Here is a 27575-nt window from a genome sequence, read left to right as displayed (position 1 = left end):
TAGTTGCTATGCTGAATTGACTCATAATTCAGTATCTATAATTTAAAATTTGTAACTATATAGTATTTAACTTTACTACCTGATATTTAAAAAAATTAGTAAATAAATAATTATTACATAACAACTTAGTTGCTAATAGTTAAATTTGTTAACAATTTAGTTTGTACCTTAGAAAATGATGCCAAGGTACAAATAATATGTAACTTGTTCATGTTTTTTATTCTCATTTCCTATTTTTTTAATAAATAAAATAGAATCCCATTTGAATTTCTTATTTCTTGTTTTTTATTTTTTATTTTCAGATAAATAAAACATATTGAACCATTTATTGTTTTTTTTTTCTCCAAAAAATTTAAATTAAAAGAAGTAATTTTTTTTATATGAAATTTAATTTTGAATATCAAATATTCAAAAGAATTTATGATATTTTAAAAATTTTTAATATTTATATGTATTTTGTAAGTGCATGATGGTAAAATAATGTTTTTATATATGTTTTGCACAAAATGAAACAAAAAAAACTGAACTTTGTTGTTTCCAAAATACATGTTTATTAAAATTGATAAAGGAAAAACAAGAAACAAAAATCATAGACGTTACCAAAATGGATCGTAAATTTAATATTTTCGCATACTTTGGTCACTTTACACAATATTAGAGGGAGAGAGAGTTATAAAAATAGAAAACAACAGCAATTACTAACAATAATACCATTAAATCACCAATAAATTACCTAAAAGCTTAAGATGATGGGTCTTCTGACTATTAAATATTCATTAACAATTTAGCCAAACATATTCCACCTCCTTAAGAGTCATTTGCTGAAGAAGAGTCTTCCAAACGCGATTATCCCACCATAAAGTAGGAGGTTGTCACTCTCTCTCTAATAAATAGCGGTAAAATTACTTCACAATTGAAAGAGAAGGATTCGTCATAATACATTCTGAACAAAAGGTTCGACTAGGTTAGGCACAAAGTCGTCTATATGACCACAAAGTCTTACAAAAGCATGTAGTAAATTTAATCTAACATAAGGTTCAACATGTGATGATCAAATATTAAATTGGGAAGGAAGAACGGTATTACACTGATTTGAACACAAAACTCTCGTATTCTATTCTGATACCATATTAAATTATTATTGAACCAAAAAGTTTAGAGCGGATAGGCTAAGAATAAATCTAATACTTAGATACTTTTAACAAATAAGCCAACATGCCGCGCAATAAGACAAAGAATCTGCAACAGAATTCCTTCTCGGAATAGAGTGGGATTAAGGAAGAAGTAGCAAACTTCAACAGAAACATGGAAAGAAAAGTTAAAGTCTATACTAAATTCCCATATCAACTTACAGACTTGTTGACATACAGTGAGTTTTATTCATTACCCAAATGATATCACATAACTTAAAAGGCAACTAATAATGTTTTGGCAAATACAAGGTTTTTGATCATCATCATCTAGCTAGTTCTCTTGAACCAGCTTGTAGGGCTCCAACATTCGATTGAGATCTCCGCTGAGGTGAAGGGACATGACTTCATTCGTGGACCCGATGAGGTCCCCGCCGATGAACACAGCGGGCACGGGCGGCGTGTTGCAGCCCTGCAGCCTTACCAAAGCCTTCTCCATCTCCCTCGCCACTTCGGGGTCCTGGTCGAGCTCATACACCATCGGGCTCACTCCGAGTTCCCGGAGAAGCACGTTCACCGCGTAAGAAAGACAGCAGGAGCTCTTACTGATTATCAGCACTTCATTTTCTGCTGCCAATCTCTTCACCCTCTCCATGCCCCTTTTATTGTACCTTTTATGTTACAAGTAGTGGCTTGAGGCTTGAGCTTATCTCAAGCAAGGCTCTTCTTTGAGTGTGGAGTTTATATATAAGAGAGAAAGTTATGGAAAGGCTAAGTTTTGTTCGAATAAGAGAGCCGTGTTTGGCTTATATATATAGGGATGAGGTGGAAAAAGGCTGCTAATGAATCTGAAAATGATGGATCCTTCAAAGAGGATGCTAGCTTCTTTTTTACTTTTTTGGCTTAGAATCTAAACTAAGAAAGTATCTTGCAAGTAGAAGGGTTACATTGTTGGGTTTCTAGATGAAGCAAGTGTGGAAATGGAAATTCGGGCAAATTGCACTAACCATTTCTAAAGTATGATGATTGTTACAAGAGTAACCGTAAACTTTCAATTGTTAAAATTAATTCTTAAATTTAAGTGGAAAATTGCACCCATAAACTTTTTGTGGTAACTTTTTTAAAATATCAAAGTTTGAGAGTTTAATTTTTACTATTGAAAAGTTTTCGTGTATAATCTTTTCAAACCCATAAAAGTGCGAGGGATTGACTTTTATGGCCAAAAGTTTATGGATCTAATTTTTCCACTTATAAAAGTTTTAGGTTCAAATATTTTTCCACTTATAAAAGTTTACTTTACGGTGATAGAAATTTTTATCCAACTCCATGTGATCTTTCCATTTTGATAAATTTAAGTGGAAGTAATTGTCCCTTCTTACTTCTTTATAAGGGAAAGAAATCATTATAGATTTTAAATTATAGAGGCTAAATCCTTTTGTACTAAAGTTAAAGACTAAATCGCTATAAATTTAAATTATAAGAACAAAATAGTTACATGTGAGAGTTCATGAACTAAATTATTAGTTGTATGAAACTAACGAAATTGTAGGATCTATCAAGAACCATCGACCTTTCTAACATACATGTTTCAATAATTATATGATATTGTCTCGTTTAGACTTAAGTTTTAATAGCATTTATCTTTGGTTTCACCAAAAGTATCATATGTCAATCTTTCATCTTATCAAATCATTACGACACTTTGGTTAAAAAATAAACTTAATTGAAGTCGACTCTCACGTAAAATTCTGGATCCGTCGATGTCTGCTTCACTTCAAAGTTGTTTCCCACGAAGAAGGAACTGAATGAGGAGAGAGAGAAGTATAAATTGAGAAGGACGTGGGTTATTCTACTATCTATGCAGGGGAATTGAATTAGACGATAAAATCCTAAGAAGAGATTCAGGAAAAGCAATGGATTCGTCAATTTATTCGAGATCCGAGAAATCGGCACCCTTTTTGAATCTTTGTGCTGGAAGATTTTAGGGCTGCGATTCCCTTGTTGGACCACCCTCATCATCCCATACGCCATAGCCCTGCACTTTTTCAGTTGCATAATAATTTTTTTATTATTATATCACGATTTAAATTTTATAATTTATAAACACTTTTTTTTTAATTTGTAAAAGCATTTGATTCCTCGTCAGTTAAGAAATCATAGTAAATCGTCAAAGCGAACATAACTCAGCGGTAATTAATATATATCTGCGTTGAGGTTGTGAGTTTATCTCCACTCTACATGTTTGTGAGGATGTGAGATCGAACTCACAAGCTCTTGATCGGAGTATATGTCAATTACTGTGGAACTATCTAGTTAATATTTGGGTATTCATTAATTGCTAATATTTAAATTAACGATTGATTTATCAATATGTAAAAATTATTACTATAACTTTTATTATCTTTTTCAAAATTTTATTACTTTTAGAAAACCACACTATATATATTTTTAAATGCTACTCATTAACTTTTTTAAAAAAATCAATTTCGATTTGGAAAATACAATTTATGAACACCCTACTAATGTATGTACTTTATTCCCAACACAAACAATGCCTTCACTACGAGAATATCTGCTTTACTTTGACCAACTTTATTTTACCAAAAAATGTATTCGAAGTTCGAACCAACTTTTAGAGGGAGCTTTTGCTCCTTGGAACGTGTGTTGCTCCTTCGAACACGTGTGCTTCAACCGAACGAGTGACGTAAGAAAATTGTAGGAAAATATTCTCGAGCGTTGCTGTATGTTTAAATAGAAGGTCAAAAGTTCGAATCCTCCAAAATCACATACTATTGAATTAAAAGAAAGTCTAGAAAGATACTGCTTCTTTTTACGTGTAAAACTTGTTTTTGTTTTTTAAATTTGAAGGAAAAGTCATATGTGTTTTTAAGGAACGTGAAAACATAACAAAAAATGGTAAGAAAAAATATAATTTTTGAAAAATAGAACACAAAAAACGAAATGGTTATCAAATCAGGCCTTAAAAATATATATTAATGTGCCGACTTGGAATAATCCTATAGGGTTTGGTTGAGCTTCATATTGAGTGAACAAATATTAACCAATTATAGAATAATAGTAAAAATCAAAATAGTTATTTTTTATTTTTTTTTGTGTATAATAAGCGAAGGTTTTGAGACCAAAAGGATTATTTTAAAGAGTTTATTAAAATATGTATTATGAAAATTGATATCCCAAAATAGAATACGGAGAGTCATGAAACAAAATGATATTTAATCCATAAAAATCGTGGTTACCAAATATTCTAAGTGTGATGCAATTGACTGAATATAGCACAATTAATATGTGGTTACCATTCTCTTTCTCATTCATTAGTTGCATTATCTTGGTTCGAAATTCCTCTCTTGTCTGCTGCAACTTCTTTTATCAACTACAAAATTGGATTTGGTGAGTTTTATTCTATGTTTCGTATTTATATATTTCATTTGGATTTCTAATAATAGGTTGTTTGTATTAGTAATATAATAGTGACAATAATAAGTAAATTGGTAATGATTTAAGTATTTAATCTAATGAGTTGTGTAAAGATAATTAATTTGCCGATTACTGGAAAAAAAATTAATTTATCATATTTGTGCAATTAACTAATGAAAACTAAATTTTTATTTTCAAAATTAATTTGAATTTATTTATTTGTAATTAACCAAAAATTGAAGGGGTATTATAGTCAAAAAAGTTTTTCAAAGACACTGCCTATTTAATATAGATAGATTATTTTTCGGTTGTAATATTGTATTTTTTTTATTTGAAAATGTTATTATCAGTACCATTTCAAAATCATCTTTTTTTTTTTTAATAAAGCATGCAGATGAGAATTCAAACTTACAAATTTTGGTCCAAATAAATGTCTTAACTAATTGAGATAAACTCAAATTAGTATATTTATTTGTTATTACTTTTGTTATATTAAATTATTAAACATTATATTAAAATATTTAAAAACACGTTGCACGTTAATTAGTTTCTAAAAATGCTAAAAAGAAGCTTCATCTTTGAGAAACTCTAAAAAGTGTTCCATTCAAATACTTGACTTTCTATCTTCAATTCGTTAAAGTTGTACACATATTATTCATTTCCTCGAGTGTTTCTTGTTACTTAAAAATCTTTCCTTTTTGTTAAACAATTCATTAATTATTAGACAATGTAGCAATAATATAGATAAAAGAAAAAATAAATTACGTACAACATTCAAACTTACACTAAAGTTGCTTCAACGATCAAGCCAGGAAGTATAGGAGAATATTTTATCCTTTAATTGCTTTGAGATTCTTTATTTAGGAATTTTATTTTACTTTTTTGCCATGTTATGAGCTTTGAAACATAGACTTTGATGAATTAATAAAATTTATTATGTTTTCTCTACACTTGTAAGTGTATTGTGCCCTTATATACTCAAGTCTTACTTTCGTCTTGCATGTTTATAATAAACATTCAAGTATTGGATTGGCCATCAGCTTGTAGAGCGTTTCAACTATGAGACCCGTAAGAACGAGTTTTCTTACATGAGGTCTCATCAAGAAATCAACAAGTTCTTACTATTGGGAGCTATGGGAGATAGAATCCTATTATCGAGTGGTTCTTGAAAAAAATGTGATTTCGATACTCAAATCAAGAGATTGTAATGTCCAGGACAGAGAAATGAAGTTCAAAAGAGTAAATGTGTCAAGTCTTTTGAAAATATGGTTCAATCGTAGGGATGGCAACGGAGCGGGGCAAGGTCGGGGGGCCATCCCCATCCCAGGTCCCGTCCCCAAAATTATATATAAATTAATTTTTGTTATCACTTGTATAAAAAGTGAACAAAAAATGGCGAAATAAGATATTAGCTTGAGTTTTTTTTTTAAATTAAAAAGTATTTATAAAATTCATATATATTAATATTATTATATAAAAAAGTAATAAAATATTAAACGGGGCAGGATTGGGGACGGGGTGGGGAATCCTCCCCGTCTCCGCCTCGTCCCGGTCAAACCGGAGATTCCCCGACCCAATCAGGTCGGATATCCATTGGGATAAGGTCCCACAGGTGTTTTTGTCATCCCTATTCAATCGTACTTGGACTATATGAACAAATGAGTCTTATAAATAAAGTTGAATGCGAATGTAACATGTCCTAAGTTTAGTGATGAACAATTACTTGAATGGCTAAAAAGATCAACCTATGGTTGGGAGAACCATGTGATTGGTCAAGTTTATCGACATAGGCTCGATTTTAACGTAGCAAAGCATTAGATATGTCATTGGACGAATCGTTAAATAGGAACATGTGAAAAATACTTTTTAAATTATGAAAAAGATAAATACAAACTCATTTTCACTCACGTGCCTCCCTAGTTATCTAGTTATGTGCATAGTAGAAATTGTTTACCACAAGTGTAATTAAGCTGAGTCAAATTTTAATATAAGTAAATTAATATCATTATCATCATGTAGATTGAATTTCTAGTACCAAAAATATTAATGCTCAATTTTATTTAGAAGATCAAACATGACAAGAATCAAGAAAATCAACAGAAAAAAACAAGCAAATGGAAATATTAATGAATAAAGGTCAGTTTTTCTCACTAATTTAATTTACGAGCATATAAATTAAACGTGTCAAAACTGAATACACCATTAATATATAAGTCAAGAAATCACAATTTCTAATGGTCTCTCCGAAGCACAATTAATTCTCCTTACTCATTAAGTCTACTTCTTTTAACAACTTTTAAAGCAATTATAAATCTCCCAACCTTAAAACTACCTTTTGTATGCATTCAAATTTCAATATAAACCACGTCTCCCGAGTATGAGATTCAAATTTAAAGAAAATTAATTCAGAATCAAAAGATAAAAGGAATTAAGCATACTAATACATGATTCACGAAACAAACTAATTAATTAATTAATCTAGCTCATAAAATCAAGTGGTTACATCAATCTCTGAAACAACGAATTTATAAACAACAAAATTTTAAATAAAGTTCCACAAGAAAATTAGAAAAATGAAGAGAAAGAAGATAAATTAAATTCAGTCGTGTTGATTGATTCTCCCCTAGCCAACCTTTACAATCCTAAACCAGAAAATCCTTTCCGATCTCAACTTCTTGATGCACTCGTTGCCCTCTATTTTCAAGCATGGTAATGTTTCTTCTCCAGGAAAGTGTAAAAACTTCCCCTTGATGTCACTTGGAACCATATTTTTCATCAATGAAAATGCAACAGCGCCATGATGCCATTACTAACACCGTGACACAACGCCAAAAATTGACGGAAGCTCAAGTTCATAGTGTCATGATGCTTTCTTCTCAACAAAAGGCTTAAATTTGGGTATGCAACTATCATGGTTCTATCATAAAGTACCGTGAAGTTGCCTTCTTAGTTTCCGGCTCTTTTCTACACACGGTAGGCACCATGGTACTTATGCCATAAAGGGCACCTTGGCATTACTCTCTCGAGTGTTGAGTTTAATTATCTATGGTGCAATCCCCTTATTCACTTGAACTCTGATTTGTCTCTTATTTTGACTCAAATGGGTTCAATTTTCTTCCAATAATTCATTTATGAAAAAATGTCTCAGCTGCATAATCTCTCATAAATAACACAAACACTAACAAATAATAATGAAGTTGTAATTCCCATAAAATATGTAACTTATATAATTGCACGATCAAATATCTGCAAACCCAAGTATTCGAACAAATGAAATTCATACACTTGATAGTCATCGGTAGGAACTCAAACCTCAAAATTTTCTTTTATTGACCTAGCAATACAAATCAAGGATTTTGAGCACACTTAACTAAATCATATTCCTTAAAATTTTAAAAATGGAAATTTGATCACATTACTCCAAGATGACTCAAACTGATCACAACAAGGTAGCTGTTTCTATACTAAAAGTTTATCATTAACGTAAGTAAAAATGGAATGAAATAGAGATGAAAAATTGAGAAAGTTTTAGGACAGAAATCACTAGTATTCACCTGACGCCATCGTTGGATTAGTTGAATAGAAGCTTAGTATTGCGCCTTTCATCCCCTCCCCACGACCACACTTACCCTTAGGCCGCGTTTACTTACCTCAATCGTAATCCATGAATCGTTTTCCTATGATGTGTTTATCAAATTGTAGGAATATAATCACTCACCTCAAATTTTGTAATCATCTCATTACAGTCCTACGGCCCATCAATTCCATTCACATACATTACTTCGTGGACCCCACATTACCACTCTTACGTGAGATCCATATAATTTTTAATTAGTTTTTTTTTATACTTTTGTGATTTATTCTCCATTTATAGTTCCATTTTTATTAGTGGATGTAATTTTATTATATAATATGATAAATAAATATTAATTAATATCAATAAATTTTTTAAATAGATTTTATTATTTTTAAATATTAGAATAATAAAATTTAATAATATGTTATATTAAAGTTTGGTTGTTCAAATAAAAAATATTTTATTTGATGTAATTTTATTTTAATTATTCATTATGTATTAATATCAGATAAATTGTTATAATAAAAAATATTTACTATCAATAATATAATAATAAATTAAATTAAAATTTATTATTATTGTAATTTAAAAAAGGTTAGTATAATAATATATTTGTAATTAATTAAAAAGGAGAAATGGATATATTAGTAATTGTCATATATCTGATTCCAATTCCGATTCCAGAGGATTTTAGTAAACAACATCAAACGAATTCTGATTACGATTTCAAGAAAATTTATGGTAAACAACATCAATAGAATAACATTACAATTCCGATTGATTTTCATTACGACTGCTTTCCATTACAATTGTAGATAAGTAAATGTGACCTTAGTTTCATCTTCTTTTGTTTGCTTTCACTTCCATTTTAATTTCTTTAATTATTCTCTTAAGATAAAATATTTTAAAATATATTATTAAAATATACCTTATTATTAATAATAAGAAAGACGATGTCAAAGTGAGCCTAGTCCAACGATAATTTACAGATGATATATATCTTCTATCCTTAATGTTTGAGTATTTTCTTTTAATTTAATCATTTACATTTTAGCATCTTTAATTAGTCTTTACTTTTATTACTGGTAAATATTAAATATGGTTAATGAAAAAAGTCTTGTCCCGCCTACGAAAAGTTGAAACGACTCAGAGATAGAACTAAAAAAAGAATTAATTTTTCTAACTGAATTGCCATAAAATTTAGAGGAAGCAAAAAGGTTTTTCAATATAATAACACTCAAAATTTCTACTCGTTTTTTAAAAATTTTGACGAAGGTATAAATATGGCCTCATGTAAATTGTGGTCAGTTCATTAATATCAAGTAAAATTATCATCTAAATTAAAAATAATGGAAACTAAATTGGAGGAATACCACAAAATTAGGGATTGTCTAAAATAAACAAGTAATTGGAATCGAAAGTGACAAAATTTCCAAAATATTAAGAAAGGGAGTGGAGTAGCCCGTAGGGCCAATCCGACGATGGGTTTTCGAATGTTGCTTCGTCTCTGCGAACTGCATCGCCCATAGAATCAGCTGAGTCCGCGAACGAAATGGAAGAAGCTAAGGCAATGGCTGCTCAACACCAACAGCAGCTACTTTTGCAACAACACAAGCAGCAACAGCAACAACAGCACCACCAAACTCAGCAGCAGCAGCAGCAGCAGCAGCAGCAATTTCTTCTCTTTCAACAACTTCAGAAACAGCAGCAGGCCGCCCAGGCTGCTGCTATTTCTCGATTTCCTTCCAATATCGACGCCCATTTGCGCCCACCGGGCCTTCACCTCCGTCCTGGATCCATCAATCTCCACCAAAACCCCAAACCTAACCCTAACCCTAATCCAACCGCATCTCTTCCTAATTTGCAGTCCAACCCTAGCCCCAGTCAACCGTCATCCCAACAATTGCAGCAGCAGAGAGCTATGCGACCCGGGAACCAGGCGGAACTCCAGATGGCTTATCAGGACGCTTGGCGTGTTTGCCATCCTGACATTAAGCGGCCCTTTGCTTCTCTTGAAGATGCTTGTGAGAGGTTCGTCCTCTCTTGCTGTTAATTCGCCTTTGAAATGCTTGTGCAATTTTATTTTTTATATATATATTTTTTATTTTGTGTTTGGAAGCTCTAATTCTTGAATGATTATGCTTTAGGTTGTTCTGAAGACATTTAGAGCCTATTATTAGCGAGGGTTTGAATTTTTATTATTTGAAATAACGAATTTTCGCTATGTAAATGCTTGCATTTATCGTTATTTGGTATTTTGTTCAGACCATTAGTTGTCTGCTGGAGGTTTTTGTAAGATCAGGATCATATAAATTTGGATTCTGGCGTATACATTCTCAAAGAGGGAGCTTAACGAATTGAGAATTGAGATGACACCTGTAGAAAACATGTGACGCACAACTAGTTGTATATGTAATGAGATTTCTAGTCCACAGTGCATGAAAAATTGGTTCCCAGTGAATTTGTGAATGTGATCCATCCTGGGCAGTAGGGGGGTGCCCCAGGTACTTCTAGTGAAGATTTTAAATTAAAAATAGAAGAAGTTATATCGTTTGCCTTGGTGGTGTGTGCTTGCAAAGGTGCCCCAAAGGATCATGACCACATTATTTGGCCTTGTCAGTTTGCTCGGAAGATTTGTGATTGTTTTTTCTGAGTGATTTGGGGCATCCTCAGCTAGTAATACTGTAATAGGAATTGTTGGGCAATGGTGGAGGAGTGTTGTTGTTGTCCATCCCTCCTTTCAGGATAGAGGAACGTTTCTGTGGCAAGCATGTTTCTTTGCTTTGCTATCTTGTGAAGAATTTGGCTTGAGAGAAATAATAGTCTTTAGGGGTTGAGAGATCTAGTAAGGTTGTTTGAGAGCTTACTAGATTTAATACCTCTTTGTGGGAATCGAAGGTCTTTTGTAATTATCAGTTAAGCTTGATTCTTTTGGATTGGAGCTCCTTTCTTCAGGGATGGCTGTTGGTTGAGCTATTTTTTGTTCGTCCTTGTATACTTTATTCTCTTAATGAAAGAGTAATTTCTCATTGAAAAAAAAATCCAAAACAGTTTTGTCACAAAAGCCCACAAATAGGTGTTAAACCTAAAAATATTCCACACCTCTTCCTAGGATCTCTCAACCCCTCTAAAAACTTTATTATTCCTTTGAAGCCAAATATTCCTCAAAATAGCAAAGAAACAGGCCTGCTAGAGGACTGTGTCCTTGTCTCTTGAAAGTAGGATTCAAGATAACCTCCTTCATGATAGAATAACTATCTCTATAAGAGATGGTCAAGATCCTTCATTGCTTGTTTACAAAGGCTGCACCACTTTGGGCCTCAATCTAAGGTGTTAACTCTCCCATGCAAAGAATTTGACTCTCTTGGAGACTTTTAACTTGCAAAGAGTGGAGAAAGAAGGGCCTCATGTGGGGACGAAGGCACACATAAGATCTGAAAGAAATAACTACAAGAGAAGCCCCCCAAAGGGTTAGGGGTCCAAAAGCAAACATCCCTCCTCCCCGAAATCACTCAAATGTTACCCAAAATCGAAAGAAGGGCCACCACTCCTGATGTCCCTCTTTGGTTCGTTGGGAGCTCTTTTTCCATCCGTTTTCAATTAAGTGGGTTTTCGACTTAGAAGTCCCAAGCAAACGTCCTTCAACTTCTTAGTGGTCTTCAGTTTAGCCTTGAAGTTTGGCTTTGATGGGTTAACGGAGTCAAAGCTATACTTTCAGAATTGTGGTTTGAGCGAAACTAGAGGATCTTTGAAGGGAAACGTAAATCCCCAGAGGATTGCTTCAACTTAGCCAAGTTTAAAGCTTCTCGTTGGTGTTCTCTTGTAGATCCTTTTTTTTTAACTATTCTCCTAATATGGTATGTTGTAATTGGGAGGCTTTTATAACTTCCCTTTAGATCGTTTTAGCTTTAGTTGTTTTTGGTAATTTCTTGTTACTTTTCACTCCCTTAGGCCTTAGGGAGTTTGTCTCTTTGAATTATTCATCTTGTATTGCTTTCTCTCCCTCCTTCTCCCTCGGGGCTTGTATCTTTGAACAATTTTTGTTCCTTTTCATACATTCAATGAAAAATTCGTATCTTCTTAAAAAAATAATCAGAGGAAGGCATGACAGAGGCCACCAAATGCAACATCTTATTTGAAAGATGATACAGTTGAGGAAATGAAGCACAAAGGGGCTGGTCTCGTCCCCCACAATCCTCTGAAAAATAAGTTTTTGAGCCTTCCTCAAGAGCACATTGTACGAATTGAGAGAACAAAGGGAAACTTGAAATAATATTATAATAGCATTCCAAAGGTTTTTAGAATAGCCCTTAGACCCACAAACCGAATCCCATTCAAATCAGTGTGAACCGTATTTGCTCACAATGATTCCATGCCATAGAGGCATTCGGTTTGGTCTATAAAACACAGACACGGCAAAAAAGGAGGAGTGTCTGTGTCGGACACGGATACGTCCGGACATGCTCCGGACACGTGTCCGACACGCAATTAAAGTGTCAGAATATTAAATTTTTTATTTTAATTTCAGACACGTAGGAAACGTTTTGGACACGGGAGGGACACGCCAAATAAAAAAATATTGTTTCCTTAGCCCAATTTTGGAAGTCCAAGAAGTTTTGGTGAAATCTCAAAAACTTAAACTACAAAAAAAAACCCTAAAACGCTACCTAGTGACCTGTGTGAGTTAAATTAAATAAGCTCTATTCTTACTTCCTTTTTTCCCTAATTTCATATGAATTAAACTGGAGTAGAATATGTTTTACTAAATTAGGATGACAACTTCGACCCAATAATCAAATTCAAATCCTTCTCTAGGATTTGTTCAGTGGATTACATTTACTATTTTTATGCTTTTTAGTGGGTACATCTTCAACCCAATAAATTTACTTGACATTTATGTTTTTTAGCGAAGTATATTTAGCATTTTTATGTTAAATTTACCTATATCCTAAAAAAATAATAAATAAATAACGTATCCCCAGCGTGTCTGTGTCCTAGTTTTTTAGAAATTGACGTATCGTCGTGTCCTGTCGTGTCCGTGTCCGTGCTTCTTAGGGTTTGGTAAAGAAGTGCCACAACCACTTGGCCAAAAGGTAGAGGTTTTGGTTATTTTGGTTCATTATTTTGTCAAGATTTTAGTCTTTTTGTTCTTCAATGTTTGTATTCTCTTGTAATATTTGGAGTTTTGTTCTTTATTTGGTTGTTTCAGTCTTTTGTTTGCTCCCGGTGGGAGTTTGTATTTTGCACATTTTCTACCTTTTCATATATCAATGAAAATTTTGTTTCTTGTTAAAAAAACAAGGCTTCTGATAAACCCAACCTTAGTGGTTTATTCTATCCTAAATGGCCTTAGAGAATAGACATCATATGTTACTTCATTGCAAAGTTTCTTGCAATATTTGGCATTTGTTTTTTCCATCCTTGCGTTTCAGCCTTTTGGGGTTTCTTTGGATTGAAGGGCAATGTTGGAGGAGGCGGCGTTGTTTCCTCCTTTTCGAGATAGAGGGATCGTGTCCAGCCTTGTTTTTTCTGATATTTTGTGTGGTATTTGGATCTAGAGGAATAATAGAACTTTCAAAGGAGTTGAGAGGTCTTGGGAGGAAATTTGGGAGCTTATTAGATTTAATATCTTTCTTTGGGTATCAACTTCTAAGACTTTTTTGTATATCAGATAGGTGTTATTCTTTTGGATTGGAGTCCATCCTAATAGGTGGATTCGCTTTTGTCAGGCTTGTTTTTTTGTATGTCCTTTTATATTCTTTCCTTCTATTTCTTCGGATTGAAAGCTTGCTTTCTTATCAAAGAGGATTTTGATCATACAACCTCTTGCTGAATTGTCCAATTGAACTTGCAACCACGTGACTACATATCTCCCGTGATTCAAATAGTATTATTGGAACATATATTCCCATTGGCCACAAACCTAACCTTAGGAGCTTTCACTCTATTGAAAGAAAGAGAGTAAACTGGATAGGAGGACACCATTTTTTTTGTTTTTTTTTTACAGAAACTAGCTATTCGTGCTCCTTCAAGAGTCGAGACTGATCAATTTGTGTACTAAACTTCCCTTGGCATATGTGAAAAACTTTTTTTATGAAAGGCTCGAACTATTAATTCAGAATTATGGATGCAAGGCAATTATTTTAGAATTATGGTTCGAGAGGAACCAAAGAGTCTTTGAAGATTCTCGTCATTCATCCTTGGAATGTTTTAATCTTGCCAATTTCAAAGCATCTCAATGGTATGCTCTTTCCGATCTTTTCTCTTCCTATTCCCTTAATATGATTTGTATGAATTGGGAGGCACTTATAACTCCTTGTTTTTCGTTTTTACGCCTTTGGGAGTTTGTATCCTTGAACAATTTTGTTCTTGACCAAAGTAGAGGAGAATTAGCTCATCTTTCCCATGATTTGAATCAGATTAATTCTTTTGATTGCTCTCCCATCCAAGCAGTCACCACTACTTTCATTCTCCTGTTCTGTATGGTTCCCATTCCTAGGTATTCCTATAAAATTAAATCAGGAAGCAAAAGCAGAAATTATGTACTCAAAGAAGTCCACAAACCCCGTGCTTCCATTAATAACAACAAGGTTATTAATGCTACTCCTCAAGGAGTTCTCGTTTCTGGATGGGAATCTTTAGTTGGAACATTAGGAATTTGGGAGCTAGAGCTAAGAGATTTCTTGGGGAAAACACGTCTCATGCACTTGATTTGGCTAATCATCCAAGAAACAAAATTTAGCAACTTGGGCCACTCTTTGATTAAGTTCACTTTGAGCTTTTATATTATTTGATGGTTCGCTCTTAATTTCCTCAAATCCTAAAGTGGTATCCTTATAATGTGGAATAGTCCATGATCCTTCTTTCTCTGATAGTTTATGAAGGTGCTTTCTCTCTCTATTAATCTTAGACTTGATGGTTCTTCCTCTTGGACTTTTGGTGGCTATGATTGCTCCTCAAGACACATAAAAGACGGGTTGAATTTGAAAATATAGTGGGCGTTAGTGAGGAGCCTGAATATTGGGTGGTGATTTTAATGTCTCATGGTGGCCTTTTGGAAAATCCCCATTGGACATGTCACTTGCATCACGAAGTGCTCCACAAAAGTTATAGATCTCTCTTTGGTGGATATCCATTTTTCCCTTAAGACTTTTTTACCTGGTCTAATTTTAGAAGCAATATGGTTCTCTCGAAGCTGGACCAATCCTTGGTCTCTGTACATAAATTTCATGATACGAGGGTCCACAAACTTGACAAGTTAATTCTCACCATTGCCTATTCTTTTGGACATTGGCAGATTTAAATGGGGTCCTCCCTTCTGAACTAGACTCTTTTTTCATATAGTTAGGTGGGCGTTGGGGCCCCTTTTGTTGGGCTCTTTTTTACTTATTTTATCTACTTACGAGAAAAAGAGACTTTTTTCCTTGACCTCATCACTGGTATGCCTGTGAATGTTGCTAAATTTCAATTGATTGATGTATAAGCCATGGTCTCTTCTTTGGCTGGCTGTTGGAATTGTAAAGCTACCCCTCAAAGACACTTTTGGAACCATCTTGGTGAAAGGATCCATCAAAACCTCAACAAATGGAAGAAATCTTTCCTGTCCCAAAGGGTAAGGCTAACTCTCTCATTGGCTGCCCTATCTAATCTTTCCACTTACTATTTTTCAGTTTTCAAAGCCCTTGATGTGGTTATTAATAATTGTAAAAAATTGACGAGGGATGCTTTTTGGGAGGCTGCTCGTTTAAATGGAGATAGTCATCTGGTGAAGTGGGAAGTGACTGCTCTTCCCGTTGGTTTTGGTGGTCTTAGCATTGGCAACCTTAATTCAAAGATCTTGGCCCTTCTTGTCAAATTGATTTGAAGATTTATTTTTTAAAAAGATCCCTTGGGAAAAATATCATTGTCGGCAACTACCGTTGGGAAGTTTTGGGTAGGTTTACTGCCTCTTTCTTCTTGGTCCACTAACTGTTGCAGCCTCCATCTTCTCCATAGCTTAAGAATCTTGTATTTAATTACCTTTTTCTTGGGTTATGCTTCAGAAATAAAGTTAAGAAGATACCCTTCGCTTTATAGTACACCTCACCTCCATTTTCTGACCACTAGCAACGGCTCTTCCATAAATCATTTCTTGAGTCATGAGGCTCTTAATTGGTCTATCCATTCATTTTCGAAGGATGCTCAATGATTGGGAAATTAAGGATTGGATCCAACGATTGCATACGCTGGAAGGAGTTTTCCCTAAAAATTTTATGATGTTTTTCATTTTCTCTTGATTTTCCCCCAGCTGTTTCCAGTTAAGTCTCCTATGTCCAATCTAATTGTGACTTTTGCCAGCCCTAATTCCGATCTTGCCCCAGCTACTTCTAATGACTAGTATAAAAAAGGAAAAAAATGGCAAGTCTTGACCCTTTGCGTGCCTTCTCTTTTGAAGCAGTCTTAGCCTTCTCTTTTGAAGCAGTCTCAACACGGCTAATAAAATTTAGTTAAGGAATCCCTAAATTTTTGTTTCTCCTTACTGACATTCTTTGCTAAAGTGCCAATGAAGTTGCTGAACATGTTCTCCTTTATTGCTCCATCAGATATTTACTTTGGTGGAAGCTGTTTTACTATCTTATAATTTCTGTGGAGCTAGATCTATTATTATTGTCAACAATCTCTACCTTTTAAGTTGTTCGTTTAACTAACAGTAAGGATTCTTTGGTGTAAATCGTCCATGCTACTTACAGGACTATTTGGACAGAGAAAAAATGAAGGGTTTTTAAAATGTTGGAAGACCTCCGTAGGAAGTTTGGTATAAGTTAGGACCTAGTGTTTCTTCTACTTGGTCCTCTCTCAATTTTTTTTTCTTTTTCTAATTATTGCATTTCCTCAAACATAGCCCATTGGAAACTGTTTTTGTAATCTCTTGGCTTGGGCTGTGGTTCTCAATGGAATAATTTTTTTTTTAGTACAACATACACAGAAAAATAAGTGTTTTAGTGCCAAGATCTTCTGTTGAAGGAGAACTAAAAGTGAGCGGTGTACTGATGGAGTAAGCTTGGAACAGTGCTTCGAGAGCCCTATTCAGGTAGCTTTGGAAGGAAAAAAACCTCAGAATTTTTTAAGATAGGACGTCTAATTGGATTCTTTTTTGATAGCACAACATGTTGCCATGTGGTGGTGCACATAATTTAATGTTGCATTTTGTTTTGTTTTGTGTATTTTTTTTTTCTTTTGCGTTCATTTTCTCTAGGAGAGAGACTTCAGTTATAGTCTTATTGTATTATTATTGGCTTAGCCATTCCAATATTTTTATATAATTTTCATTGATGCATTTTATGGAAAAATAAATTGTACAGGCTGCTGCCATATCACGTGGTGGCTGACTATGAGGCTGAAGAAGATGATAGAATTCTCGACTCGGATCCCACGGGTCAAATGTTGTCACGCTCACAGCAGTGGGACCATAACATCTCAGCCAAAATTTCTGAATTTATTGCCACTTTTGAGAAGCAGGTATTGGCCTTCAACATCATAACTCGCAAAAGAGCATTGGGGGAGTTTCGCTCAGAAGAAAGATTGATGTTTGAGCAAGCCCTTATGCAAGAAGAGAAACGGAACCTTCTGGAACTAAAAGCTGAGATTGAATTGAGAGGGAAGGCTGGCAAAGAGGCACACGAAGCAAAAACACGGATGGCGTCGATGATGCAGACCGACCAAACAAGGGCTGAACCACAGGCTAACGAAATGATGGCACGAGTTCCCATGAGAACAGGTGCACTTGTCAGATCTCAAAGTGGCGATGTTCAAGTTGGCCATGGTGTCGGAGAGCAGGAGCAAGTTCATCCAAGCGAAATGATGAATGGATGGGGAAATAACACACAGGGAGATGAGAAAGAGGCATCAGAGGACCTATTGAATGATGAGGAGGCCGAGAATGGCGATACGGGCATGCACGATAGCTGGCGCGAAGTTGGGGAATTTGATCTGAACACGAGATGAAATGTGAGTGGAACGGCTTGACCAAGCCTAAATGTGGGTACGTTGGAACTTTGAGTAGGAAATACAAATACATGTATTGCTTATACTTGTCTATTGGTGATAAAATCTCTACATCCAAACAAGAATGTCCTTCGCTTCGAAGCAGTAAGATGTATTAAAAAGGAAGAAGAAATTGACGAATAGGTATTACCTTCATTCCACATTTGGCGTCCACTAAACATCTTATTTAGGGTTTTTTTTTCCTTTTAAGTATCACGATATGTGAAGGTTGGGATTTAGACTCTCAATTAACCAAATCAGCTATGCTCAGATTGATAGATAAATGTTTCAAAGTAACCATACGAACTTGAATACTAATAAAGAGGTTTATTACTTGTTTTTATAAAATAAATCTAAATAATTTTATTAATTTCTTTATATTGTATATATATGTACATCATTGATGCCAACCTTTTTTTTTTAAATATAGAAAAATTTTAGATATCGAAAAATATCTTTGATGTGATCAACGATTTGAGGTTTTAATTTTATAAAATATAGTTAGGAATATCAATGTAAATTGATATATTTTTTAAAATTTATAGAAGAAAAGTTGTAAAAGAATATTTAGTTAACAAATAAGCATTTCATATCTTTCTCAAAAGTTAAAAAGTCTTACTGTTTGTATTTCTTTTGTTGTTCCAGTACTATGAAGATATCAATTTACTATTTAGGTAGACGTTGAATGGACAGAAATGTTAGGAAAAATGAATAGAAATCCTGCCACGCTAACGGAGGATGGGGTTTGGTTGAACAAAAATGACTCAAAATCATAATCTTGTGCAATTACAGAGGCATTTTGAAAGATTGGCAGACAAGAATTGGAAGTAACTTTATATTTGGCGGACATTTGCATAAATTATGGTTTAAAGTTTCTTTCGTAATTACAGTCTTACAAATACGATTAGAAAGCTGTCCTAGACGGAGGCCTTCTCATCCTCCAGCCTATAGGCTGTTCTTTTTCTCATATACATACACCAATGTTTCTAATGAAAAAAAATATATATACATTTGGCGAAAGTTCGTTGTGAAACTCAACCACTGTTCAGAAGCATAGAATTTTGGCAAAAGAACATTAATCGACCAAACAAGATAACCCAATCAATTAGAATTTCTTAAAACACGTAGTGAGATTGAGATATAATCATCGCATTGGCAGACACCCAAATATCCTCATTGGTTACTTGAAAATGCAAACATAATATGCAACAAACATCTGACCTATAACTAACCAACCAAACCAACCAAAAACAAGAATTGGAAAAGGGAGAGGGAAGGAAGATGATGCTCAATAAGAATTGAGATCTTAATTTGAAAATGGGACAACCAAAGAATACACAAAATCTAAAAAGATCCTACAAAATATTAGGCAGTTGACAGTCTAGTCTCTGTTGCAATTCCTTGATCTTCAAAGAAAGTTCTGTCTTCTGCTCCTTGTAGCTTTGCAATAAATATTCTTTTCCTTCTATCACCTCCCTTAGGTCCCCTACCTCCTTCTTCAACATCTCAATCCTCTCCCCATCTCTTACTTTCTCGGGTACCTCGAAATTGCAATTAATATCCATATAACCATTTGCATGACCATTTCTCGTTTCGCTTGGCCAACTTCTTACTGTTGATGGTGACTTATCGTTGGGGCCTGCGCTCCCCAAACAGTGATCTGCAATTGCTTTCCTCAGCCTCTGAATCTCTCTCTCTGAATCAAACAAGTCTTGGTTTGCAGCATCAAGCTGTGACTGCAAATGGGTGGAATGGGCTACCTGAGCATTAAGAGAGTTTTGCAAGTGAACAATTTGGTCTTGCATTTCCAGTATCATATCATCTCTTCTTTTCAGTTGGTGCCTCAACTTGTGAATCACTTCACGCTTGCTGAAGATATCAGAACCAGAATCCGAGACACAAGGTGAATCTGAGCAGTTCGAATGGTGGAATTGTTTTGCAGGCAGCTCGAGCCGGTCAGGAGATGATGCCCAAATAACACCATTCTCCTTGTTAAACTCTGAAGCAGGGACCATCATCAAAGGCAGAGCGCTCTCAGATGCAACCACCATTTGATCGCTAGGCGGGCACTTCACATCCGTTGTACACTGAGTCCCTGCGGATGCAACATTGTCATTAGAACACAGATGAAAGACGAACAATATTGACCAAAAATACAGCCAAAAGCTACAGAAATTAGTCAACCACCAGTTTAAACATCACAAGTTGAACCAGCCAAAAGGAGAATCTTCATCTAGGGAACATTAATCAACAAGTCGATGGTTAGACACAACATAAAGTAGAATTTTTATCTCCTTCCTTTTAAGCATTTGATTTTATACTTCTGGAACAAAAGGCTTTCCTCCTTGCAACATAAACTCGAAAAATCCTTTTCACACTCATGTTATTGTAATTTTTCTTATTGTAAGCTTTTTTTGTTATAATCACCAAACAGCCTAGAGAATGAGTATCAATCTGTCTAGAAAATATGTTGCACGAGTATTATCACCAGTTCTACCTTGCGAAACTTGAAGTCAAGGAAAGTAGTTCCACGTTGGTCTCATGAACAAGAGAAAAAGCAACCATCCGATCCTCAATCTCTCAATCAAGGAGGCAAAAGTCAAGGAAAGTAGTTCCTCTCTGAGTAAACTACAGAGGATATTGGAAGGTTTTAAAAAAGATTAATGAATAAGGAAGCAAAAATTGCTACTTGCGAGCAAAGAGAACCTGAATGAAGTCAAGAATCCTTCAACAATCAAGCTCTGCTGCCATAGCCTACAAAGAAGGTTATGAAGGAAAGAAAACTCAGAAAAATAAGAGCAATCCTCTTCTGTGGGTTTCCGCAGGTGCCTCAAGAAATTAAACCAGAATCCCAGCTGTTGGAATGAATCCTGAACTCACAATTACCTATTGGCACAAAGTCTGAGGTTGAGAGAAAACTACCACATTGCTATAGCTACATTCACGCGACCCAGGTTTCCTATCACAAAACTATCCCTTTAAAAGGTTTTGACATAGTACTCCTCCTACAATTCATTAAATATGACCCCACCTCCCTTCTCAATCCATATCCAATATCCATAAAAAAATCTTTCGTGACCTTCTTTAACTTATCCCTAACCAAAAGAATATCGAAAAGAGATAATAAGTAAAAAGGGGTTCCAAAGAGCACATACAACTTATTTTCTGCACTAAAGCTATTGAACTCCATGGAATAACTCAGTGTTAAATCCTATTTTCATTTTCATTTTTTTTTGTTGGATGAGAAAAAGAAGAGAATAGACTCCAAAGAACAGGAAAGAGAACAACCTAAAGGCAAACAGAACGCCAATCTAGGCAGATAAAGGAAAGAGGGAGTATTACAAAAGGATTTGTGAAAGACACTCCAATTTGAGGCCACGTACGCTTGTAGTCACAAAAAAATTCAAAATCATTGATCTTATTTGAGAAAACTTTTATTATCCAGAAAAATAAATGTGAGAAAACTTTGGAGTCCCATTCTCCCCGAGAAGCCAAAGAGGAGCTTTACAGACATTTGGCTTTGCCTCTCTTTAAACCACCAACCTAAAAGCTCTCAGCCCATTTTCAACACAAAATCAAAGCATTTGAAGATGCAATTCCAGCCTTTGTAAGCATTATGGTAAATGGAGAGAAAGATGATTGATACATTCAGTACTCTGTTTTAGCAAATCGAACACATATTCGGAGATTAAAAAACAATATATTTGGATTCATGTTTTGGACTCCATCCATAGTATTTAAGCTTCTGTAGGCTAGAGACCAGGCAAAAAGTTTTGTTTTCTCGGGACTTTTGCTTTTCCAGATTCGTTCGCTTAGCTTTTAATCCAAATAAGAATTACCGAAATGAAGGACTTTGGTATCTGACTTCACCAAGAAATGAGAACATATCAGATGAATCTGGAATCCAGAAAACTGAATCAGTGACAAGACTAGGGTGAATACCTTGGAGTAAAAACAGTCAACTCTCTGTCCATAAGACCTCTTCTCAGCTGAAGATCCATGTTTTGATAGATTAAGACTAGCAATTGTGAACATGGAAAGACTTAGAGTTTGTAATGGAATATACAGAAGCAAAGGAGATGCACAGAGGGCCGGAGGAGATCCAGACATCTTCCTAAGATCTGATTTTTCTATCATTACCAAGTTTAGAACTTGTATTTTCCTCGAAGGGGACCTGATTGCAAATATCCTTCCAAGGGCTACACAGACTCTGTCTAGCCTGATTCGGAATCCATTCACTGTTCGTGTGCCCATATTTACTCCCAGCTTTCCACAAAGCCATATACTCTTGAAATTATCTCACCAAGAGAGCTTTATCACTCCTAAAGTCGTCCATACCAAAAACTCCCGAATTTAGAGATGCTGTGACTTTAATCCGTCTCACAAGGTGGTTATTGTTGGAATCTAGACAAACCAAAATATTCTAAGCGCAAAACCTAAAGAACATAGATTACAATTTAGTGCTCCATTTAGATCCTCCTACACCCCAAACCTTTCTCCTCTCCAAAGTTCACAAAAAAAAAAAAAAGAGAGAGAGAATTATGCAAATCATGTTGACAGCAGAAGATAAAAAGAACTTAATAATAGAATCGTCCTAGATGAGAGGGTAAAAAATGAAAAATGCAGACACATTAACATAAAAATGTGATTACTGATTAGTTTAGCAGTCAACTGAACACCAAGTTTACAAAGTTACCACACTATCATTTTCCCTTTATAGATAAAAGATCACAAAAGAAAACCTGGCACACAGTTGAAGCAACATTCATCATCTCGTGTAAATGAATATACATTTGAGCAACGACATCCAGCAGCCTTTCTTCTGTCTGAAGATTTAACATTTCCTGAGCAGTAAATTACTCAAAAGTTAATAAGCTTCAACCAGGCGTTTTCTTCAATCTTTCATAAATAATAATACCTTTCAAAGAACTGCCACTATCCTTCAGCTGCCTAGTGTCAAAGGCTTGTTTCAGCTTGTAACCAAGACGAATTGATAGGGTACTTAACAATGCACCACCAGCAATTAGAACCCAATTTGGCCCCTCATTAGAAGAAGTTCTGGACTTCTGAGCTCTGGGACCTCTACTTGTTCTTGGTGTCATTTTAGGATCTTGAAGTGTGGCGAATGTTCCTAAATCATTCAAGCTCTACAAACAAAAGACAAATATTAAAATAATTTGATCTCCAGCAGGTTGGATCATGAAAAATGCATAAGAAAAATATGCAAAAAGCAAAACAAAAAAACAAAAAACAAAACCATGATCTATGAGCATTAATGACAGAATAATATTTTTATGAGTGCAAGGATAAAAAGAAGACCATATGGAGAACCTAATTATAATTTATAACCAAAGAGTAAAATGTCAATATGCGTGGAAATATAGAGGTTTCAATTTAAAAAAAATGTTGACGTAAGTCTTGAGAAAAATCACCAAAGTCAAAGAAACTTATAGAAAAAGCTAGGAAACACGGACACACATTTTTGGGCGAAGTATCTGTGTCGGACACGTGTCCGACACGGATACGCCCGGTCACGTATCAGACACGCATTTTGGCGTGTCTAATTTTTTTTTTTTTTTTAAATCGGACACGGCTGGACACGGTATGGACACGGGATGGACATAGGATGATAGTTTTGTGGGTTTTCTGAGCCCAAATAAGAAGGCCCAATGCCCATTAGTAATTAAAAAAAAACAAATAAATGATAAATAAACTAATATCCACCCACGAAAATGAAACACACCACCCACTCCACGAAGCCGATGCCGCTCGCCCTTGCCGCTGCCACTGACGCCAACGCCCGCTTGCCCTTGCCGCTGCCGACGACGCAACCCTGCCCTCTGTTTTTCTTTTTTGCTTCTTAGGTAAACTCTAATAACCCAACTTTTTTATTTTTCAACCCTCTGTTTTTCTTTCATTTTCATATACTAAAAACAATTCTCATTTTTTAAACTGCTTTTTGAATTTTGACCATTTTATTTCACTAAATTTAAACTTTATTTTTCTTAGTACCTGCGTTTTGTTTCTGTCCCTTTCTTTTTTTTTTTACAAGGACTTGGTCTCTGTAAAAAAATATTAAAAAACTTTTACAAGGACTTTTTAAATATTTTTTGTGTTAAATTTACATATATCCTAAAAAAAATAAAAAAAAAACGTATCCCAACGTGTCCGTGTCCTAATTTTTTAGGAATTGACGTATCGCCGTGTCCTATCGTGTCCGTGTCCGTGTCCCGTATCCGTGTCCGTGCTTCTTAGAGAAAAAGTATTTGAATTTGAAGAAACTTTAATACCGTCTAAAATAGACTACAATTCATCTTTTTTAATGTTTATATCTATACACATAAGTAATATATGCAAACCTACATATAATACTAAGAAGTACTGACACTTTAGTTTGGATAAGATGTCTATGTCCAACATGTATTGGATACTCAGACAATCTAATACTTATTGGACACAATCTAACACTTGTTAGCACATTAGACATGTATCTAGTTGTATGAAGTGAATATGGATCTGACACTAATTAGGCTCGTATCAAACATTTCTTTAAGTATAATAAATAGACATAAATAGTAATATAGAATAAGACAATCAATTTTGAGCTAGCCCTCCAAAAGAAGCTAGAGAACCCCTATAAATGTCGGGGTCCCAAGCAAGGGAAGTAAGGCTTTTCTCCCTTCTCAATCCCACAAGTTGCATAATTCTCCTATCAAGCTCTACGCTTACTTAAACTTCAGAGCGTGTTGTGCCGGCACCATGCCGGCATTAGCTCACTGTTCCTTTTGTGCAGGTCATTCCTAGTCCAGTTGTTCGAGTCAAGAATTTGCCTTTCCCTTATTCACAACCCAGAGGCTCAAATTCGGAAAATATTTCAAGTAAGGTTGAACACAAAAAAACACAAGAAAAAAACAAATCCATTTTTTTTAATTAGAAGTTAAAACTGAAAACAAAACTTAACAAAATAAGGACACTAGTAAAATATCAAAGTAATATTTGTTTAAAATTTGTAAAACCATAAAACAGCAAAAAAGTTTGAGGTGGCAGTGGCATGGCATCACAGAAAAGATGAAAAAAAAAACTGAACAAACAAAAGAAAAATCAGTTTATTCCTTGCCACCAAAGAAAACAGCAGTAAATAATAAACGGAGCTAAAGAAGCTAATTACATTAAGTAGGCCAACTACTGCCAAATCCACCACTTAAAACTTTCTGTGTAGCTGGAATTTGAAGCTTATGCCTTTCCAGCCTCAAAAGACCTAAGCAGTGCTTACGCCTCCTCTATCTAGTATCTTCAGACGCGTAAGCCTCTTTTTATGTGGCATAGGTGTAAGCCCCAAGGTGAGGCAGTAGAACGATTTTAAGAACATGGCTCAAAATGAGCCAATGAAATTAGACATAGAAAAGAGAAAATTTTAAACTACTAGATCATTTTCACTAATAAACTATTGTATCTAAGATATGGTAGAGCTCAACTAAAATAAGCAAGGCAACCATATCCAAGAGCATTAGGATTAGTTCCCCACTTGGAAAAGCTTCCAAAATTGCCAAAAAGTAGCCTATTCTTATACAAGTCTCTATCAGTTAACCCAAAAACTAAAGCGAGGGCTAAGTCAAAGAGTGCAAAAGGACCTTGCCTAACATTATTGAAGAAGGGGCTTAAACCTCTAAAATCTTCTTTATGAAATTGCAGAAATGGACCGGCAACTTAGACTCTTCCCCAAAGAAAATTCCAACTTAGATTGGATTAAAGCATCCTAACATAATATTTACATTAATACACACTGTAACACTCTCCCTCAAAATCGAGTATATATGTTAACCAATCCAACATGCCAACTCAAAACAAATGAGTAAACATCAAAAGAGAAAACAGAAGAGAAGAGAGATGGGGAAGTTTCCAAGTCATTTGTGAATTAAAAAAAAAAACCAAACAGATGGGAACTGAAACAGATAGGACCCAATTGTGAATTTTATAAAATAAAAAAAAAGTACAAACAGATGGGAAATTACAGAAAGCACCCAAGGAAAAAAATAAAAACTCTATAATACAATAGCACAACATCATTATCTCAGCCTTGCCACAGATAATACTATCACACTTAAACAACTATACCTATGCAACATCACACGCTCATTCAATCAGAATTCTCAGTCATTGAGGCGAAACAATCTTGGTTAACAGGCACAAAATAATTCATAAAGAGAGATGATAAAACTTCCACAATGAAGCGTGCTACTTTCAGGGCATGATGTAGCGAACTCTTCACGAAGATAGCTTTATATTCCTGTACCTACTGAACAACTCGTATATTCTTCACCTAGGATGTTATTTCCAGCATATAACATCTGGGAATTTATATCGTACACGAATTATGTTATTTGGCAGTCATCTGTATTAGTACCATTCGATCAGATGTTATATTAGCTAGAATTCGAGCTTTTGGTGCATTATAACACGTCTGGTTTAATAGAACGGGTGTTACGGTACGCATTAAGAATACTACATCATGTCGCCGACAGATACACAAACATCTAAAAACAGGAATTGCTCAGTATTATAAGCGATAAAAGCTAGATTCAAGCAGTTCCACAAGAACATCGAAAAACTTAAATCGTATAAAACCAAAACAATCCCCACAAAAGCCTCATAAGCCAAATGAAATCTGCAGAAATAAATTAAGTACGTCCCAGACTAACCAAAATCAAAAGCCGGGGCATATTGCAGAAAAAAAAAAACATCAAATAAACACATTAGCTCTCAAAATCGAAGAACGGAGAAAAGAACAGGCAGCAACAACAAAATCGGCAATAATAATTAGAAGAAGAAACGAAGAGGAAAAGAAACCTGACTCATTTAATCAATCGATGCTTAAGATTTCTGATTCAGAGTCTCCATCTCCGAAGAAGTCCATTTCTGGTAATCCATGGAACCTGAAACCCACGAACAAAGAGAGAGAGAGGGAAGAGCTAAAGCTGTTCGTAAACTCCACAATTTATTACAGAGAAAAAAAATTTATATTCCTTTGCAAAAAAAAAAAAAAAATTTATGTTATTTATTTTTAAATTGAATTAAATAAATATTTTATGTAAAGATCCACGTCAGCCATGGGGCGTTCAACAGCAATTGCTGCGGTTCCCATATCCTTCTTCAGGAATTTTCCCATCCTTCTTTTTGGGAATTTCCCCCTTTCTCTTCTTTTTTTCTTTTTCGTGAAAGATAAAATTATCAAATAAATTTGTGGTCAAGTATATCACTTTCATCAATAAATGAAAATTTTCAATTTGGTGGCTATTTAAAATATATATTTACTAAGTATTTTTTAGTGTGTTTTCTATTTCTTATCATACTCATTGATTAATATAAATCAATTATTAGATATTGATTAACTATGATCATTCGAATTAATG

At 34.5% G+C, this 27575-nt stretch overlaps 3 protein-coding genes across 4 annotated transcripts; 1 reads left to right on the top strand and 2 right to left on the bottom strand.

Moving 5' to 3' along the window:
* Positions 1–1308: 1308 nt before the first annotated feature.
* LOC111026003 (monothiol glutaredoxin-S11) lies at positions 1309–1908 on the bottom strand. Its single transcript, XM_022303967.2, has one exon. The coding sequence runs from the start codon at positions 1783–1785 to the stop codon at positions 1465–1467; it is 321 nt and encodes a 106-aa protein (XP_022159659.1). The 5' UTR covers positions 1786–1908; the 3' UTR covers positions 1309–1464.
* Positions 1909–9569: 7661 nt separating this feature from the next.
* LOC111025908 (mediator of RNA polymerase II transcription subunit-like protein) lies at positions 9570–18326 on the top strand. Its single transcript, XM_022303822.2, has 2 exons — positions 9570–10173; positions 17484–18326. The coding sequence occupies exons 1-2, from the start codon at positions 9695–9697 to the stop codon at positions 18124–18126; spliced, it is 1122 nt and encodes a 373-aa protein (XP_022159514.1). The 5' UTR covers positions 9570–9694; the 3' UTR covers positions 18127–18326.
* Positions 18327–19276: 950 nt separating this feature from the next.
* LOC111025735 (uncharacterized) lies at positions 19277–27173 on the bottom strand. Of its 2 annotated transcripts, none has more exons than XM_022303642.2 (4): positions 27018–27173; positions 23084–23312; positions 22908–23009; positions 19277–20260 (listed from the first exon to the last, which is right to left on the bottom strand). In XM_022303642.2, the coding sequence occupies exons 2-4, from the start codon at positions 23265–23267 to the stop codon at positions 19521–19523; spliced, it is 1026 nt and encodes a 341-aa protein (XP_022159334.1). In that variant the 5' UTR covers positions 23268–23312; positions 27018–27173; the 3' UTR covers positions 19277–19520. The 2 variants fall into 2 exon arrangements, with proteins under 2 accessions (XP_022159334.1, XP_022159328.1); XM_022303636.2 differs by having other exon boundaries at positions 27013–27172.
* Between the last annotated feature and the right edge of the window lie 402 nt (positions 27174–27575).

Source organism: Momordica charantia (genome assembly GCF_013281855.1).
Source record: "Momordica charantia cultivar OHB3-1 chromosome 6 unlocalized genomic scaffold, Mcharantia_2.0 BLBB01000006.1, whole genome shotgun sequence".
In the NCBI taxonomy this organism is placed as follows: Eukaryota; Viridiplantae; Streptophyta; class Magnoliopsida; order Cucurbitales; family Cucurbitaceae; genus Momordica; species Momordica charantia.
Note: the sequence above shows the minus strand (reverse complement) of the source record. Positions and strands in the feature narration are given on the sequence as shown.